Genomic DNA, 21,554 nt, shown 5'->3' with positions numbered 1-21,554 from the left:
CTTCATAAACAATCCCTTCTTTCTGAGATCATCCTCTGGCTACAAATTTATCTTTATACTTCTCAATACTATCGTCAGCAACATGCTTTATTTTAAATATCCACTTGGAAGAAACAACAGATTCTCCTTTAGGTCTTGGAACAATTTCTCAAACATCATTTTTCATGATAGATTGGTATTCTTCTGTCATAGCTTCTTTCCAAGCTGTATGTTAAATAGCATCAGAGGGATTGGTTGGCTTTGTTTTGGATAAATCACTTATGTTAGCTGTATAACCAGAGAATCTTTTAGGTCTTTTGCTTTCTTTGACTGTTCCGAAAGGTGCAGCAAAGTCTTGAGCTGCTTCAATTGTTTTAATGGCCCAAAGTGGTCTTTTTTTGAATTTTCTTCAAGGTTCCTAGTTTGAATTTCATCTTTGATTTCTTCTAAGTTCTCCCTTTGGGACCCAGATTCACTATTTTTTTCAGAACTAGATAAAGGAGAAGGTTCATCAAAACTTATGGCTCTTTTGAATGCAAGATCTTTTTCAAAGATTACATCTCTGCTAAGTTCAATAGTTTTCTGTCCAGGTATGAAAATCCTATATCCTTTAGAAGTGTCACTATGCCGTACAAAAATACCTTTCCTCCCAGAGGGTTCTAACTTGGTTCTCTTTTCTTTTGGAACATGGATATATAGAGGACATCCAAAAATTCTAAGATGACTTATATTGGGTTTTACTTTAGTAAATACTTCTTCAGGTGTTTTATCTTTAAGATAGGAGTGAGGACTTCTGTTTTGAATATATATAGCAGTACAAGAGGCTTCTGCCCAAAGATAATATTCAAGGTTTTGGTCAAAAATCATAGCCCTAGCAGCTTCTATAATTGTCCTATTCTTTCTTTTTGCTACCCCATTTTGCTCTGGGTTATAAGGAACAACGTACTCCCTTTTAATTCTTGATTCTTTACAAAACCTTTTAAACAAGTCTGAGGTATATTCTCCTCCGTTATCAGTTCTAAGGGCTTTAATTTTATGTCCTGAAAATTTTTTAGTTAATGCTTTGAATTCTTTAAATCTTTGTAGGATTTCTTTTGATTCCTTGCATTTAAAAAAGTAAATCCATGTTTTCCTAGAGAAGTCATCTCTGAACAAGATATAATACTAGAATCCTCCAAGAGAAGGAACAAACATAGGTCTACATAAATCTGAATGAATTAATTCTAGTACATTATTTGTTTTCCTAGTACTATTATGAAAGGGACTTTTGGTGCTTTTACCCAGAGCACACCCTTTGCAAATATTAGGGTGGTCTTTATTTAATTTGGGTAATCCAGTAACCATCTTTTCCATAGTTGATAAAGTTTTAAAATTTAGATGCCCTAATCTTTTGTGCCATATTTCATTTGAATCTTCAGCTTTGTGGACTAGGGCTTGAATGGGTCGATTAGATTCTGTATTCAATTCATACAAATATCCCTTTCTTTGACCAATTAACTTTTCTTTCTTCATGGAAGAGTTCTTAGCCCAAGTTAATACTTTGCCATCCGCGAATGCAACATTGTGTCCATCATCTTTTAGTGCTGTAATTGAGATTAGGTTTCTTTTAATCTTTGGTACATAGAGTACACCTTTAAGAAGAAGAGTATTTCCTGATTTTAGTTTCAGAGTACAATTTTCATTTCCTTCAACGGAGTGTGCTAAGTTATCACCAATGTTAACTTCACCATTAACCTTCTCTGATAAAGAATCTAGAGTTTCTTTGTATCTCGTTATATGTGTAGAAGATCCACTATCAATTACCCATGCTTTATTTGAAATTTCATTTGATAGAGAGGAATACAAAACACGGTTCTCAGGATCATAAGTATCTTATTGTCTAATGACATTTGTACAATTTGCCTGTTGTTTGGAATTTTTAGGACAATTAGATCTATAGTGTCCAAATCTTTCACATTTGAAACATTTTATTTTAGATAGATCTTTCTTGGGGTTTCCATTCTTTTGATTTCCCTTTTTCTTCTTGAAATGCTGCTTCTTGCCTTTGTCATGCCCAAAATATAAGGGCAAACCACACCAATTTTTTATTTATTTATAAAATTAATTTGTTAAAGTTCGATATATTTAAAATTCAGATAAGACTAGGGTACATTACAAGATGGATATAAGATCTCCTAACAATACTGTGAGACTACTACCCAGATAAAAACACTTTGAAGGATTAGGTTGTTAAACTTAAATGTTTTTAAACAAACTGAATTCATTTAATTAAAAGACCTATCACAAGATTATTCATAATCGCTCTTAAAATCACAATTAGAACTCTTATTGCTCAATTGATTAATTAATGTAAACAAACCAAAATTAAGTTAATTGAAGGATCTAGCACACATTTACTTTTAATTAACCTAAAAATCTTACCTCCCTAGAACAATATTAAAACAACAGTTATGATAAATTTAAATCCTATCCGCATTATTCATTATAACTTTGATTAAGCCACTTTCAATTAACCTATATGATTTAATGAGTTGGATGCTCCTGTAAATAATAGAACTCTAATCTAACAATGTTTTTAAATCAAGGCTAGTATTAAATAATCGATTTAGTCAATTTATAGCATCATCAACAATTTCTTCATTTATTTAAATCAATTCCTTTCTCTTTCTAATCGGACTCAATAACATTTAACACTAGACATTCTAACCAAAAAGTACAAATTTCAAATTTTAAACATTTAAATTAAAAGAAATTATTAATATCATACAACTAAATTCCACATTAAAAAAACATTTAAATAAAAACTAATTAATATTCTAAAACTAAGCTACCTTAATTCTAACATTTAAAACACAACTCTAACCACAACTTAATTTAAAAAAACCTTATATTAACAAGTACTAATCTAACTATAACTAAACAAAATAATCTAGAACTAACAAAAGATAATATGAAGTTTTACAATATCTAGCAATTCCAACTAACTTACCACTAAGCAATTTAAGCTAACTAAATTTAAAAAAAGGACATACTAACACTTAATACTACCCATGCCTATACTATCCCTAAGCTAAACTAGCAAACATAACCTTACAACACTCTACCCAACACACCCTACCACCCTAGGCCACTTGGCCACCACCCCTCACAATCCTATCATAATCTCTGCGTGTGGACCAAGGCAGGTAATGCAGCCACCAAGGAGGGCACTCCTAGCCAAGGCAAGGGCAATGAAAAGAGTTTATTTGAAAGAAAACTCAGTGTATAACCTGCTTCAGCACTTCCCAGGCGTCATCTAAGGGATGGGACAGGCTGTCCCATCGTACTTGGGTGCTGTCCACACTGCCACCAACAGGTACTACCTTTCCACATGCGAAGCAAAAGACTCCCCAGGTGATGAAGAAGGTAAGGAACAAGTCTTGAGACATTGTTTAAGCATTGTATTAAATGCTGCTTTATCTCATGCCCCTCCATATCCAAGCTACGTGGTCAACAAAGGGGCTGCAAATTTCTAAAGTGGGAGTACAAGAGTAAATTCCCATTCAATGCATAAAATTTGGGTTGACACACAAACTGACCCCAAATCCCATTAAATTGTGTCAATCATGACAAGGCAAGGATGCGCCCATTTGAGGAGGGAGAAAAGAAATGTAAATGCTAAAAGTTAGATGAAAATAGGATATTTAAGATATTTAGTTTATTAGCTTATTAACTTTATGCATTTTCCTTGTTATTATTATTTTTCGAATTTTAATTTTAAACTTAAAAAGATTCTCAGAGAAATATTCTCTATTACACCTTTGAAGAATAAAACACTTTCCATAGAAAGTCTAGAGAGCAAACAATGCTCCTGTAGGTGCTTTTTTTTGAAGTATGAAATTTTTTCTAACTGTCTAGTTTTTTTTGAGAAACATATATATATATATATATTTTAATCAACCTTTTATTGCAAGGGGAATGTTTATAATTTTGCCAGTATATGCCTTCCAATTAAACCTTATAACAAGAGTGTATGTTTTTCCTTTTTTCTTTCAAATAGGATTTTACAATCACTTAATTGGCACAAGAAGATTGAATCATTTGTTTCTATTATCAATGTAAGATTATTTGTTTCCAATGGTCACAATATGAATCAAATTTTCCACATAACATACTTTCTTCCTTAGCATAATTGAACTTGAAAATTTTATAATTAATCATCACTATTTAATCTATTTTTCCACACACATACACATGAATTGAAATTACATAAGATACAATGCAAGGAGGTTTTCTCAATCTTTTCTCTCTATTATTTAACCTGGTTCAAGGCTCCATCGGGAAAGAACTAGTAAGAAAACCCGACATCCTTGCCAAATACATCAAAATTTAAATATATTTTTACATAATGTTACAATTCAATTGAATTCTCTTCTAGGTCTTTCACAAGAGATCTTTTCTAATATCTTCAATGCATCAAGGGAATCATGAGAAAGACAAGAACCGACCCGGAGGTAAAACAACATAATATGATGAACAATTCAAGCATGCATCTCCAACTTGGTTTTGTACAATAGGTTCAACATTGAACCAAACTAGGGGGGGGAGGTGGATTTTCTCAATAGGAAACGTCAATCACCATATTATAACATAGCTCTTTCGGGGCTAAAACTCAAAAACTTTCGTTCTTCTAGAAATGCCTTTTCGAGGCCAATATAACAAAGGTTTTCATTCCTTCACTTCTTCAAGAATTCAAATTCTCATACAACTTATGTGATGACAAGTAGGGGCTCATACATCCTACCCTCTTTCCCTCTTCTCACCATGAGAGGAGACTACACTATTGAGGTCCAACTAAGGCCCTTCCCCCATACATGACCACTTTTTCCCTATCCAAGGGTGAGTAATGCCAAAACAATTTCCATGAAATCCCCTCAAAATTTCAAAGCAAAGCATAAGAATGACACTCAAGAACAAGTTAAGATCCCTCCCAAACAATCTCAACACACATACAAACAATCCAAAGAATAACACAATGCCTTATGCATGAATCAAAGCATAAACAATATGAAGAACATGATCCAAAGAGTGAAGAACCCTACCTTCACAAAAAGTTATGGTAAAATGACAAGTTGAGGAGAGCTTAGCCTTTCTTTCCTTTAATCTTCCAACTTCTCTCTAAAAATTAGAGATTGGGTAACAACCCAAAACTTCTCCAAAATGCCTCTAAATATGATCCTAACTCAACTAGACTTTGGGTAACCCCAAGGTGGAGTTGGAGTCACCAACTCATGAAGGAGACAAATCAATTTTCGCAATCAACCAAAAGTAGGGTTTTTGAATGACCCTAAAAGTCAACCAAAGAGGCTAAGGGGGTGAAAAGTACTCTCAACCCATACCTTTACCCCTAGGGTATTTAAATTTAATGTTTTTAGGCCTTAAAGACTTAATAGAACCCAAACAAAAGGTAGGAGAATAGTAAGACCCAATAACAACCTTCAAGGAAAGACAATGCAAAAATAACACAAATTAGCAAGGGATTCAGTTCCGTCTTTCCATTAGATTTCTCGGCTAACTATCCTGCACACTCATTGTACACATCAGTAGCTCAAGAAATGACATGCATATATGTAAATTACGTATTAGGTAAATCGTGTAAATTAAAAACATCTGTTTTTCTAATAATCAATTGTTCATCTCATTCTACTCATATTTGACCATTTAAAAAAAATTTGCATAATCAGAGTGTTAGTTTTGCATTCATTTATTTCATCATTGTACATGTTCATAAAGCATTAAATGACGAAATAAAATATTTGAAAGTAAAACATCACACATCATAAAATAGCATAATAATGTTCAGTGCATCAATAGTGTCCCGACATATCGAGTCATGATTATCAAAATAATAATGTATCAACTATGCTACGATGGGTCGGGGCGAAGCCTCACAGCCTTTATAGGAGTTTGTATTAAGAACATGAAGTTCTTCATCTTCTACTTTTGGTTTCCCTCCTTTCTTTAGTTTTCTAGATTCCTGTTGAAGACAATTATTCTTGAGTTTGTTAAAGTCCGGGAGCTGATCTCTGGCACTTATTCCTTGTGCGAATGTCTCCCATGAATCTAACAATCCATCTATAGCCATAAATGTTAATTCTGTGTCACTAATGATGGTTCCTATGCTTGATAGTTCATCTCTAATGCCGGCAACTCTTAAGAAGTAAGAAGTTATTGATTCTCCTTTCTTTATCTGAATGTGATTTAGTTGCCTTTTTAATGCAAGAACCCTGTTTGCATTGTTTACTTCACAGGCATTTCGTAATGCATTCATTATATCAAAGGTAGTTTGATGTTTTGTAAGCATAGGTATAATATCATTTTAAACTCCATCCAAGATGATTTGAATAGTTTTTCTATTTGCTCTGCTCCAGATAGATTTGTGAGGTTCAACTGGGGGTTGTTTGGATGCCCCATCAATGAATTGTTTTACATTGTTCTCTTCAAATATCATCATGATTCTGAACTTCCTAGCTTCAAAGTGCTCTTTCCCATCAAACCTATCCTCGAGTCTGATTGTGTAAGCCATGGAAGATAGAAGATTGTTGCTTGATGTGTACAAAGTCTGACCTAGGTTCGATTACCAAAGCTCTGATACCATGTAAAGTTGTTGCTAAATCCTTATCTCTTAATCAGACTTTTAATCTAGTCTTATATGCTAAGAATGATCTTCTAAGATCTTCTTAGTATGGATATTGATGAAATTAGTGCTTATTATATTGTAGATACAATATTGAATATTTAACCTTTTATTGTGATAGAGAATCTCAGATATAAATTGCAAGATATAAAATGCTTATAGGAGTAGACTACTGTAACTGTGTGTCCTATAATTTGCATTTACAGCCTACTTATTTATCCTTTCTAAAGGATATGTCCCTCAAGGGACATAAACCTTCCTAACTTGGCACCTATAGGAGATATATATATATATATATATATATATATATCATTAAATGCCAACATTAGAGATATATTACTATTAAGAGGAAGTACAGTCTGTACTATCAGACTTGTAGGCTTATCTTGGTTAATATTCTTAACATTCATTAATCACTCCTCGCTATAGCCTTGTAAGAGCATAGGTTCGTGTTGTGTAGGGAAAGGCAGAGCAAATTCGCACAAGATAGGTGAATACCAATATGGGATAGGGATGGGGCCCTGAGGGAGCCTACCTATAGTCTGGTGTCAAGCACCAAGTTAGTATATTCGTAAGCTTATTCATTAGTCACTATAGCCCTATAAGAGGATAGGTTGGTGTTGAGTAATAGGGGATGGGGCCCGGAGGCCTTGAGGGAGCCTATCTATAAGTTGGTGTCAAGTGCCCTATAACAAGTAAATCCTCATCATCCTTAGAGTTGAGTTTTAGGAAAAGTAACGAAGTGGGCTTACATATGTTAACTATCAAATGTATTATGAATAAACTAATGTCCAAATATATTAAGAGGAAAGTATTGAGCTTAGTACTTGTGTATTATCACTCATCAACCAAGAAGAGAATAAAGAAGCTAAATAAACCTGGGGGTGGGTGGGTGAGGGAAATAAACTTAGATATAGGAAAGTGGCTGGTGATCCATTCTGTTTCTGGCCTGTAGGGTCTTCCCCTGCTGGGGGGCTGGGCCGTGAGCTCCGCATCCGCTTCCCCCTCTTCTCCAACTACAAAAAGAAAGGGCCGCACTGGTTGGTCTTGGCTCGACCTCACCACTATGCTTATTTTTAATGATGGGAGAGCAGACCTCACGAATATATCTATATACATACATACACACATACATATACATATACATATATGCGCGCACACACACACACACACATTTGTATATCAATTCCAAAGTTCATCTTATCCTTGAAAAATGTACAAGTAAAAAATTGTGTTTTTATATGAGGTTCATTTCTGAAAATGAAAAAGGAGGGACTAATGGATTATGCTTTAAATTTGGAAAAAGATTGAAGTTCTTAATCTTAATTTGAAGTGGCTACAGGTATTGCAAATTTTTATAAAGCTCCTATTGCTTCCACCACTTTCTAAAATTAAGATGATTCCAATGGCATCCTTAAGGCAAATTTAGTTTAAGTACATCAGCAACTGCTAAGTGGTTTAGATTGTAGTAGCATAAATTAGCAAACCAAAAGTTTAGGCTTTCTTTGAGAAAATTGTGAAAAAACAAAATTTACAAATTAACATAAAAAATCCGAAGAAAACCAGTCACAAACTTCTAAAAAAAAAATTAAAGGGCATTTCCATAGCATAGATATATTGAGAGAAAATGAAACATAGAGTTCTACCTAATAATTGTAGAAAATAGAAGGGATTGTACAAAAGCCTTTGAATTTTCTATAGTGGGTTTGCCATTATCTTGCAGCAGCAACTCTAAACCTGCATTAAATGCATTACCTTTTTTTTACCTTGGGGTTCTCTCTGACCATCACAATCCACTTGGAGGAACTTAAACTTTCCATAAGGTCTAAGCTTCTGTTTACTTGTTTCTCACTTCATGAAAGAATGAAGACTTGTACTAGCAAATCTTGGATCTTGATGTGATGCATATTCTTTCATCTCTAATCTTCTGAATTTGGGTGTCTTTCTGTGAGTGAAAGCATGCAGACTTGTACTTGCAAATCTTGGATCTCGATGTGATACATATCCTTTCTTCTCTGATCATCCTAATTTGGGAATCTTTCTGTAAATGGATGGCTAATCTGGTGCAATTCATCACCTGCCTTTCCAGTATATTATTGATCTCACAAGCTTCTGTTGTGCTAGAGGTATTGTGTACCATTGCATCATTATCATTTTTGGTTGCATATTTAATCTCTTGACTACAAATTTTACCTGTCATGTGGTTTCCCCATCAGTATTCTGGAAGCTTGATTGACCTTGTATCTCTTCTACACTCAGATTTCACATTTGCCGTAACATTTTGACAAGAGTACAAGTAGCACAACTTACTATAACTTTTTAATGACAGTCAATTGGACTAGTCTACATATTCCTTCTCTTTGTGGTGATAAATTGTATCCCCATGCATATTATGAAGGGTATTCTTTATGACTATGCCTATTCATTGTCTAACATATGTTCAAATCTCTATATTCTTCTAACAGTGAATATTCTTATCTATTGACAGAAAGTCCTCAAACTGTGAGAAAAAACCCTTTTAAGAGCAACCAATTACTCTTTTAGAACAGTCAATCAGTCTTTTCATGGAGCAGTGTAATAACCCTGGTCGGTTATAGCTCAGATACATACAATTTTCCTATGAAGAGCAGTTGTTTGACATTTTGTCAAACATTTGGCAAGCAATCCTAACTCCACTGAAATGCTGAATGATAGTTTTGTTTGGGATGTCAGCTTATTTATATAGCCAGATGCTATGCCTTCTCTCCAACTTATTCAAATTTTAATTTCACATGCACAACTCAGCTAAAACAATTGTGTGTAAATTTGTTTCTCTCTTCCTGTGTAAGGAACTCTGATTTCTTTTGATATAGCTAAGAGTGAGCAGCCAGGTGACAATAGTAAATTCAAAATACTAAAATGAATAAAGCAATGCACTTACTAAACTTTAACTTGCACTTTATTATTCAAAGCTCCTGAATTCACATATATGCTCTTACAGCGATAAAATGGATTTTTATTTTAGTTGGCTACAGGCTGGAAAAAGCAACAATAGTCACAATGAATGAACCTGGTACTCCAACATTCCCTAACAACTCCTTCCAGTGTCCACATGAAGCTGCTGTGAGCAGATCGTGGCCTCCAGCAGATCAATCGTAGGCTCCCAATTCTGATCGCAGGCCTGTAATGTCCATTCACAAGTCCTGATTCCACAATAACAAAACCTTCAATATTCTAACGCATGTCTGCCCAAATCCTATTGTCGCAGGCTGACTGGTATGGACTGTAAACGCTACCCAGATTACTTCAGAATGCAGAAGAAAAGTGGCATGGATTCACAAGGGTAGGTGCACCCAAATTATAGAAGAAATTGCCCAGCTGCAAGTGCAAACAAGACACCATCTGTCCAAGGATTTGCCAAATTGCAGAGAAATTGTCCCAGAATTTTTTGGCACCAACAAATCATAACTGTCCCCATATTTAAATGCAATTTAATGAAAAATTCAATACTGTGTTTCCAGCTACAGAATGAACAGCAAGGAAATCACAGACTTTATGTAATACCCCAGCTGGGTATTGTCTTCAAACTCACCAATGAAGAATCACAGAATAATGAACAGAAAATACTTACAACTGATTTTATCAAATATTAAACAAATAACCAGCAATTTATCCAATGTAACAGATTCCAACGATCTCAGGTTTGTTATTGAGTTATACATCAGCAATAAAATAACTTACTATCAACACAATCCAATATTAAAACAGTACTACAGTTAGATTGGAAGTACTGAAAATCAGAGATACAAATAAGTACAAGTGTGACACTTGAAATGATGCCTCCACTACGATGGGTTTTCATCCACTGTCTTCAAACTTGTAGGTTTTTCGTCCTCCAAGCGGACTGAAAGCTAGCTCAATATCCAAATCAAATCCAAGCAAATATCCAAGCATTCCAAAAATGAGAGCCCTCTTCTCTTTTTAAGCACAACCGGATGACTCTCCATATTCCCTTGTCCGTGTCTTCATTCTCTTTTCCCTTTTAATTGTTGTTTTTCTTCCATTTGAGAGAATAATATAACTTTATAAGCTAAAGTGACTTATTATTTCCCCTTTCAATTTTAAGTCACTTAATCAAACAAGTTAATCTCGAGACATTAAAATAATTGTCCTGTCCAACTTAAAAAGCCATCTATAATAGCTTGCTGGAAAGCTCTTGGCAGGGCTCTCCAAGTCCAATACTCCAAACCTGGTAATACAGATCCCAATTGACTTACTATAAATAGTAAGTACAGATCCCAATTGACTTACTATAAATAGTAAGTATTAAGATCCCTTTGCTAGCTTGGTTTTGATAGGCCTAGAAGTGAAGAAGCATGTGTCCAGCTCATATTGATCCCTCACAAAGAGCTCGTTTTCCCATTGGACCACGATGGAAAGGGCCAACGATGCGTCAGATGTAAATAGCTAAAAAATGGGACATTACACTTCACAATATCACCGTAAAATCTTCAACTACAACAATATCTCCTAGCTATAGATATACAGAAGGAGATTCAACCAAATTTAGAATTAAATTACTATACCTCAGCAGTGATTGAAAATACTTGTCAGCTTGAAACCCTTATACTTTAGCAAGGGTGACAAAATTTAGAGCCTCAGAAAAGGCCACTAAGGTAACAAAAGCAAATTAATATTAAGTGTGCTTTTTTCAATGAAATGAGCTCATATTTACAATGCTTTGTTGATAAAAGCTTCAGAAAGAACTCAACTTCAGAGACTCAAAAAGTTTCCCAAATGAACTCAGCTCTTGAAACTTACCAACACGACATCACATTAAATATTTAATACTTGGCTTAGACATATAATAAATGGCCCCTTCCAATAATGACTCAACCCTCAACTTAAGTAAAATTATAACATTATAATAAGCCATTTAATGATTTAATAATAATTTGGCCACTGTTGCCATGATTTCAGTCCCCTATTTTTCTCAAGATTATAGGATTAGGGTTGTGTCAATGTTTCATGTTTGTGTCTGGTCTAGTTTTCCATTAGGGTTTCCTCATCTTTATCTTTGAGTTGCCTAGGTGGGAATACAAGAATAATGTAATAGATTCAATCAAGCTAGGTGATTAGGGTTTGGGAGGTTTTTATGTGACATCCCGATGAGAAGAAGGTTTGGATCTTCTATTGATTGTTCCTAACCATGATGAAGACAAAGATTCAATGTTATGTTGTGGTTTCCATGGAAGACAATGCAGATGAGCAAGGTAAGTGAGCAGAAGAAGCAGTTCATGCAGAAGAAAACACTCAAAACCTTCTTGAAGTCAAAATATGAAGATAAGCAAATATGCATTGTCGATTCAGTACATGACCTACGTGGTGGAGAAAAGTCAAATGAATGGAAGAATGCACGTTATTGGCTAGTTGACAAGTCAAATGGTTCAAAAGATCAAATCCAGATCGTTGATAAAGACCAGATCAATGGATGATGTTTTAATGATGGAAATATAAGTATTCGATGATGCATCTCGTCGGCCGTCAGATCAAAAGTAGATCTACGCTTGTCTTATGTTGCTTTCCAAAGTTGCAAAAAGAATAACAAAAGCGACATAATGACAATACGACACGTGGAGCAGATGGGCCCATGTTACAGAGCAAAAAGGATAGTTAAGGCATTTCTGAATCTCAATCGTCAGATCTTGGAAATCTACAGTTATCACTGTGTCGCATACAAATTAATACAGTTAAATATAATGCTGCGAAGTCACAAAGAACAATAAACAGTCAACGTTAAATGGTCATCGCATAGTTGTAGGTTAGAAGTAATAGTTAAGTTTAATGTTGTGAAATCGTGATCACAGCGAATGAGCAGTTGTTGCCAAGTCGTCGTGGTTAATGAAATAAAGGCATGCTAAGTTATGACCTAGGGAAAAGGTTAATGTCGGATTCTTGAAGCAATGAAATTGTGCCACCTATTTGCCATGACATACATAGCTGGAAAGTGGACCCACATCATAAAGTAGAAGGGTTAACATCGTATTATTGCCACCGTCAAATTGGAAAAAGATCTACATTCGTCGCTTTGTCGCTATCTAAAGTTGCTCGATTGTTATTCATAGCGACGTAACGACAGTTCAACACGTGTACATGGAAGGACTCGCGGAGGAAGTTATAAAGGAAAGGTTATAATGTTTTAATCGCGATCGTTGATTTAAGATCGACAACCCAAAATCAAAATTGCAGTGACCGTTGGAATATGAATTATATAGACTTGGCGTGAAACAACAAAATATGAATAAAACAGCAATTTTCTATAGGATTCCTGAGATTGCATGAAGTTGAACAGTCGTTGGGTGTTTTCAGAAGTACCATGGATTCATAATCATTGATGGAAGAGATGCCAAGTGTTCATATTATTAGATAATTTCATATTCTATTTTTATTTTGTGACTGTTGCTCTACTTGAACTAAGAGATGACAGAAAGACTATAAACATAACCTTATTTGGCAATACAAAGGTGGGCAAACTTGATGGTGAATTAGTCTATAATTCCATTTACCCTATTTGCTTGTCATGTTTTGTTGCCCATGCATAGATTAGTTCTGCATTAAGAGTTGAAACACAATCATATGTGATTCTATGATAATCATATGGATTCCATTTCATTTTGTTAATTACATTGAAGGTGATTCCATTTACTTTCTTCATATATGGTTCTGTTTCTTCTCTTAATTTCATATCTGTTACATAGTTTCATTGGGAAATGAAAGATATGAGTTTCATTGGGAAATGAGAGATAAATGTGTATGAATCTATTAGTTATTGGTTGGATTCCATTTCATTCAAGGCTGATAGTGAAAAAACAATTCCATTTGCCCTCATGTGCATATCTTTTAATTCCTCTTCTGCATTTAGATGGTTAATCTGCATTTAGAATAGAAGTAAGGATTAGAAATCTCAAGATAATCTACTACAGTCATTCCACTGGGCGTGATAGGTTTTTCAAATTCATTTTGCCTGAATTGTTTTTGCCTATAAACAATTTGATTATCCTTTACTGCTCTCAGGTTAAGAGCTTATAATGTCAAAACTTTTGATCTCATAAAAACATATTCATTGCATATCATTGCAAATCATAGGGAGCTGTACCTAATAATTCAGAGGGCAGTGATAGAATACATATACTGACCCATTTGTTGGTAAGCATCCTTTTGTCTCTCCAAAAGATTGGGTATCAAAGAGTTAAGTTATAAAATCTAATAGGAGGTCAAACTATTAACCAACAACCACTAAAAATTTAATAACTCCCAAAATACTCGTCATTTAAATATGCCATTTGAATTAGGAGTCACACCTATTATTTCTCCATGTAACCAAATTCACTTTCCAAAAATAGAAAGGGTCCATCTCAATCAACACCTGACTTGTAACAAATAATAAATCCACAAAACTAAGCCAAATGAAGACCAACCTGTAGCTTACTGAATTGTGGAGAAGACAAGAAACTCCCAAGCCAAGCCACAGCCTCAAAAGACCCTTTATCCACAATAATTAGCCTACGGGGATCACAAGTTTAGGCTAATCTCTTAAATTCCAATGCTGGCGAAATTGGGGACATTACAAGCATTCAGTTATTCTTTTAGAACAGTCAGTCACTCTTTTCATATATAGTCATTCACCTATGGGAAGATCTTTTTATTTTCAAAACAATCATTTGATCATTGATAAGACAGACCTTCAAAATATAAACATTCTTTGAAACAAAGTATGAAAATTTTGAAACAAGGTTGAAACCCTTATTTAGATAAGTGTAGTAAACTTTGTGATATCTCTGCCCCTCGAGAATCAGTGATTAGATCTGCCTTATCAATCTAAGAGCATTGTCCTTGTCTTTGAAAAATATGATAAATCAAATGCAATAAACACATGAAAAAAAGCCCCTTAAATGTTCTTTGATCTCACCAATGTTCTAAAGAAATTCTAGAACCATTATAACATTGAGTTATCTCATTTTCAACACAACTTTTCTCTCACAAATCTTGATTGAACACACTAAAAAATTACTAAGGTAGAGTAGGCTCTTCTGAATATGCATGGAACTGAGACCTTAGTGTGATTGCCTTCTTGGCCATCATGTTGAATGCCCCTTGAAATCTTGCATCTTCTCTGTGAAAACTATTGCATAAGATTTTTTACCTATTAATCTCCCAAAAAATCACGGTAAAGTCGATAATTGTTGACCAAAAAATCACAATATTTTGGAGAATAAATTGGCAGCTTTGGTGATTCTCGATTAATTAGACATAATTGCGAATGTTCACAGTTTTCTGCTTCTATTGTGTAGATGGTTGCATTTCTGTTGATGATATTTAGGAACTTTTAGCATGGACTCCTATTTGAACAAATATTTTCAGATGCATATTACTATATACTACTTTGTGAGGTGAGTTATTTTAAATACCAAATCCTTTGGAGAATTTATTTGATAATTATGTGGCAAGTTAAACAGAGCAATTTAAAGGATCATTAAATATTGCTGAAAAAAATACGAGCTTATCTGATCATTTTTTGGGTTAGCACTGTTGGTGTTTCTCTACCATGTTACTAGTCAAAAGTTGTTGTGGGCTTACGAAGAAAACAAAAACAAAAAAACAACACAAAAAGTATAGTCAAAATTCTAATGGACATTTTCATATTTTCCATATTCAAGCATAGTTATTTTATGTAGGTGAATAATATTTGTGCAGTTGACGTTACTTTGTAGTTCATTGCAAAATGACATTGAATGTTATTTTGTAGTAATTTTACAATGTCTTTTTTTATAATGTTGTAACCTTTTTTCTTAGTATGTGCTTCACGTGTAAATTTTTTCTCAACTTAAAGAATATCCCAGAAGAGTTAGGCATGAGGATAATAACGGACATGGAATGACAGCAATGCAGACATTCTCTTGTGTTTCACATTGGTGCATCCCTTGCACCTCCTAAAATCTGTAAGCGCTAGTTTTTTAGTGATTCCCAACAATCAATATCGCATGATTCTAAGAACCGAATTGAGTACTTCTTAAGACCATATTACATTTCACTTCTTTTGGAATTCGTCTGAATGGGTACTTATACCTGACAAATAATTTTTGACAATTTTTTCTAGTGGTGTTTTGCAATTCTCAAGCTGCCAATGGTTTTAAGTTTCAAATATATTCTCTGTCATCCAATGTAAGGATTTATTCTTAGTGGTAACAAGGGTTTCTGTGTTGTACAGAAAATGAGTGAGGCAGAGCACTTGGAGCCTCCTGCTATATCAAATGAAGTGGCTGAAGCATCATCATCTTCCACATCAAGCAAGGTGGTGTCTGGGCCTTCAAACTTCAAGAAGAAGCCAGTTGTTATCATTGTGATTGGAATGGCAGGCAAGTCCAAAAATCTTTGATTGTACTATGACATCGTTTTTTTATTAACCTTAAAGGCTACTACTGAGGGGTGCTTCTTTGTTCAATGTCTTCTATGTTTTGCATCCAGCCTTTTCTGCTAATGTACCCCAGCAACTATATTTTCCCCAGTTTAATCTTTTATACACTCTTGAGTCTCCAGGGAATTGGATACTACTATCATAAACTTATCACACTTGAGGTGGTATTATGCTACGGCAGAGTTTTTTGAGCTATTAATGCTATCTAGCTTTTACTAGGCAAAAAAAACTTCCTAGTTGAAAACCCAAATCTTTGTCTGATTACGTAGTGCTTTAGAAATCCAAGTTTTGCAGTACTTAATTGTAAATTTATTGTGTGTTCCTTGATAAATTTGGGTGGTGTAATGCGCATTGTTGTCCATAGGAGATAAGTGCTATCCTATTTTAAAGACTGTAAAATTAGCACTTAATTAGATCTTTAATTAGCTTCAAAAATAAATTTAGTACCTTACAAATCCTTGGATAAGAGATGGTTGGGTATGAGATGGGGATGTCATTTGAGGAAATATGCGTGAATTAATTAATGTATGTAATTTTTGGAATTCTACTGTTAGTGTAATATTTATGTTCTATATACAATCTTTCCTATTCTTACATGTATTACTTTTGATTTCTTAAGAAAATCTTTCGACCACATATTTTTTTTCAAAAATAGTTCCTTCAGTTGGATTTGATATCAGTATGTGAATCAAATCCACACACGCACACGCGCACGTGTGTGCGTGTGTGTGTGCGCGGGTGCATGCACGCACGCACGCAGACACATGCACGCACACACACACGCCCGCACGCGCACGCACACACACGCACGCGCCCTGTACGCGTGTGCACCTGTACGAGCGCACAGGCAAGCGCACGCGCACACACACACACGCGCACATATGCGCAGACGCACAGACGCACACGCGCACGCACATACACACGCATATATCTAATCTCAGTCCCATACTAATATCACAAGCTATTTCAGATACTTGTGATCATGCTAGTTTGGGCCTCTCACTGTTATGAGAAACAATCAAGTTATGTTTTGATATTCCTGTCTGCTCGAGGCAGATATTCCGTAACAGTTTCCTTTGCATCACGTTTCCATTACATATTGAGCACCCTATGATTGGGCTCCATTGTATATTGTGACTTTAGATAAAGTCAGTCGCTAGTATTATTATCAACTTGCATATATATGAAGTGATGGATTAACGGCAGTTTAAGGTGATAATTATTTTGTTAGTTATAACCACGTAGGGTCATGACTCTACGTGGGTATATTCTCTTATCAATATAAATGAGGAACTGTTGATGCTTGCTAAGAAATATATCAATAACAGTGGAAATATAATTACTTCAGCAAGCTTTTCGATTTTTCACAAAGTTACGATTTATAAATCAACAAAGACTGGTTTATCAGTGTTCAAGGAACTACAAGAATTCATTTGAAATATAATATTGTTTCATTGAAATTATCAGATCAAAACTGAGGTCATAAATCAGTCATAAGAAAATTACTGTTCTTAAGGGAGAACAGTAGATACTAGATACAGTAGTAATGTCATATCTGATATATATATACTGAAATTAAAAGACTATTATTATTATCTTTCATAGATCCAAATTCCTTAACATGTTATCAGCTTCAGGTTGGTAGATAGAGATTGAAACAAATTGTGGAAATTTTTTCCAAAGTTCCTGAATTATTTAATCTACTAAAAAGAGCAGCCATGGTGAACGGAGTCAAATTAGAAGACCGACTTGATGGAGCATCAAATTTCCTATCCTAGAGAATACGAGTCATGATCATTCTTAGAGAACTCAAATTAGAGCAATATGTGGAAGAAAACAAGATCGTGCCTGAAATGAGCCTGACAAAACTGTATGGAAAAGACACAACAACAAAGCTATGAAGATTATAATTGATTCTGTAAAAGATCACGTTCTTCCATACATAGCAAAATCATCAACCACATATCAAATGTTTATGACAATTCAAAATTCATATGAAATCAACAACACCAGCAGATTGCTTACTCTAAAAACTCAACTTCTTTGCATCAAGATGAACAAAAGAGAAACTGCAACATCATATTTTTTGAGGATATCAGAATTAAGAGACTGGCTTTCTATTCTTGGAAACATTGTAAACGATGAAGAATTACCCTTGATAGCTCTTAAAGGGCTACCTACTACTTGGGATCCTTCATTCAAGGGGTTAGTGCTCGTCCTACTCTAACTAATTTTGATCAACTCAAATGATTGCACTCAGGAAGAGTCACGATTAATTACAAGAGGAATCAGGAATCATACCAAATAAAGAAGAGGAAGTTCAAGCTTTACATGTGAACTATAACAATAAAAGGAAGAGACATTTTAAGAAAAGTAAGAAGAATCAAAATTATAAGAACAAAGATTTCTCAATAGTTCAATGTTTCAAATGTGACAATTTGGACATGCACACACGTATTGTCTAGAAAGGAAGAAAGCCTTTGTCAACGTACACACGTATTCTTTAGAAAGGAAGAAAGCCCTTGTCAATGTATCTGAAGTCAAGGAACCTGAAAAATCACTATTCTTTATTGCCTTATCAAGTGAGTTAAACTCCAATAAGAATGCCTGGATAATTGACAGTGACGCATCAAGACACATAACAAGATTTAGAGATCAATTTGAAACCTTTGAAGAACACTCCATCGAAGAAGTCACAATTGGGGATAACTCCACTTACCTTGTGAAAGGAACCGGGACATGCTCAGTCCAACTGAAAACTGGAGTTACCTTACATTTAAAGGATGTCCTATTTGTACCAGGTATTGAGAGAAAATAAGGGTATTACATTACCTTCGAAGAAGATAAGGTCCTATTTTTGCCTAAAAATTAAAATTTAAAAAATGCAATCTCTATTGGATTTAGAAACAAAAGTATATGTAAACTATGCAACACTCAAAATTTAGCCCTAAATCATGAAGTCATAAATAATAATGAAATCTGGCATAGAAGACTAGGTCACATCCATTTCTGTGCTCTACTCTCCATAGAGAAAATTGTAAAAGGCATACCTACCCTTAAATCTGAACATGAAGGAAACATGTAAAGGTTGTGCATTAGGAAAGAACTCCAAACCCTCTTTCCCTCATAGTTAACATAAATCTAAAATCGTACTTGAACTCATTCATACTGACTTATGCGGACCTATGTCAATACCTTCTCTAGGAAGATACTTGTATTATCTCATTTTTGTTGATGATTATTCTAGGAGAACTTGGATCTACTTCCTGAAACTAAAGGAGTCAAATGAACTTCTATCTAAATTCCAAGAGTTTAAAGCCTTAATAGAAAATCAAATAGGGAAGAAAATTAAAACCCTAAGGTATGACAATGGAGGAAAATACATTTTTGAAAACTTTAAAGATTTCTGCATATCTGTTGGGACTAAGAGGGAGTATACAATACCATATAATCCTCAACAGAACCATTATTGAAGCAACTAAGCCTATGATGCATGACCAAAATCTTGAAGCAACGAAGGCTATGATGCATGACCAAAAGCTTAACATTCTGGGTTAAAGCCTCCAATACTGTAGTATACATTCAAAATAGAGGCCCTCATTCCTTTCTAGAAAATATAACACCTGAAGAAGTCTTTTCAAGGATCAAACTTGATCTAAGTCACCTTAGAATCTTTGGGTGTCCTGTATACATTCATATACATAAGAGAAAAGGACTAAATTAGAGCCCTCAAGAAAGAAAGGCATATTTGTTGGCTATAGTGAATTTTCCAAAGCTTACAGAGTATTCATATTAGGATCAAGGACAATTGAAATCAATATAGATGTGATGTTGCATATAAATACTCCAAAAATATAGAAGAATCAAATGATGAACCCATCCCAAAACAAGATGAAAGTTCTATAATTGAGAGGGAGAATTGTACAGAAGATAATGGATCCACAATCTCAAATCCTAAGAATGACTAAAATCCACTCAACAAGAAACGACCATTATAGGCAACGGAAATGATTGAAGAAACTAATGTGGCTCCTAGTGTAATCTTTAAGAGAAAATAAGAAAACAAGAAGTCACTCATGTTATATCACTCATATAAATGAGCCGACTAAATTAGAACCCTCTGATGTTGAAGAAGCCTTAAAATCTTAAGCCTGGAAAGATGCCATGATTGAGGAATATCAATCTATACTCAAGACGATGTTTGGGACATAGTACCAAGACCCAAAGACAAATCCACTATCTCATCAAAATGGCTATTTAAAATTAAACCTACACTTGATAGCAGTATTGAAAAACATAAAGCTAGATTTGTGGCTAGAGGATTCTCCCAAAAGGCTGGAATTGATTATGAAGACACATTTTTTTATGTTGCTTCCGTCAGAACCATCATTGCAATTGCTGCCTCCAAAGGGTGGAAGATACATCAGATGGATGTAAAGACAACATTCCTAAATGGTGTCATTGAAGGAGTATACCTAGAACAACCAGAAGGGTTTATTATCCATGGGAAACACACATGTATGTAAACTAAATAAAGCTCTTTATGGTCTCAAACAAGCCCCTAGAGCATGATATGAGAGAATTCACAGTTATCTTATCAAATTAGGGTACTCAAGAAATGAAGTTGACCCTAATATATACTTCAAAGAATCAAGCGGTGATATGATGATACTTGTTCTTTATGTTGATGATCTTTTAATAACAGGGGAAGATTAACTTATTGTGAAGTGTAAACAAGATCTTACATCAGAATATGAAATAAAAGATTTAGGTCTACTTCACTACTTTTTGGGATTAGAAGTATGGCAGAAGGAATACTACATCTTCTTGAATCAAGGCAAGTATACTATTGATATACTAAACAAATCTGGTATGATGGATTGCAAACCATTGTCCAAACCAATGGATACAAATCTTCTTAAGCTCAAGAGTGTAGTGTCCGAATCTGAAGCTGTTGATCCTATACACTACAGACAAATTATTGGATCTCTAATGTATTTAGTGAATACTCGTCCTAATATTTTTTGTGCTACGAACGAAGTAAGTCAATTTATGCATGAACCTAAGAAGATACATCTCATGGCAACCAAGCACATTTTGAGGTACTTACGAGGCACTATTGGACTTGGCCTAAAATATGACCATGTTGAGCTACAACTTCGTGGATTTTCTGATTCTAACTGGGCTGGGAGTTCTACTGATAGGAAAAACACTACAAGATGTTGTTTTACTCTTGGGTTTGCAATGGTATCTTGGTTTAGCAGGAAGCAATCTGCAGTTGCTTAGAGATTCACAGAAGTAGAATGCATAGCAGTATCTGTGGGAGCTCAAGAAACAGTATGGCTAAGGAAGTTATTGGTCAGACTATATGGGAAACCCCTGAATCCCACACTTATCCATTGTGATAATCTAAGCTATATTAAACTCTTTATAAATCCAATCTTC

At 34.6% G+C, this 21,554-nt stretch overlaps 1 protein-coding gene across 3 annotated transcripts in view; it reads left to right on the top strand.

Annotated features, from left to right (window-relative positions):
- LOC149579569 (GPN-loop GTPase QQT2-like) overlaps positions 1 to 21,554 on the top strand; it is a 133,612-nt gene that overhangs the window by 11,891 nt on the left and 100,167 nt on the right. For 2 of the 3 annotated variants that reach the window (XM_089785941.1, XM_089785931.1), the window contains exon 3: positions 15,903 to 16,050. In XM_089785941.1, the coding sequence (XP_089642067.1) occupies positions 15,906 to 16,050 (145 nt within the window). In that variant the 5' untranslated portion in view covers positions 15,903 to 15,905. Of the gene's footprint in view, positions 1 to 15,902; positions 16,055 to 21,554 lie in introns of all 3 variants that reach the window. The other variant, XM_089785938.1, reaches the window with a different exon arrangement.

The sequence above is a fragment of the Cupressus sempervirens genome, chromosome 1 (assembly GCF_028749045.1).
Source record: "Cupressus sempervirens isolate cs-2001-9-10 chromosome 1, ASM2874904v1, whole genome shotgun sequence".
Taxonomy (NCBI): Eukaryota; Viridiplantae; Streptophyta; class Pinopsida; order Cupressales; family Cupressaceae; genus Cupressus; species Cupressus sempervirens.
Note: the sequence above shows the minus strand (reverse complement) of the source record. Positions and strands in the feature narration are given on the sequence as shown.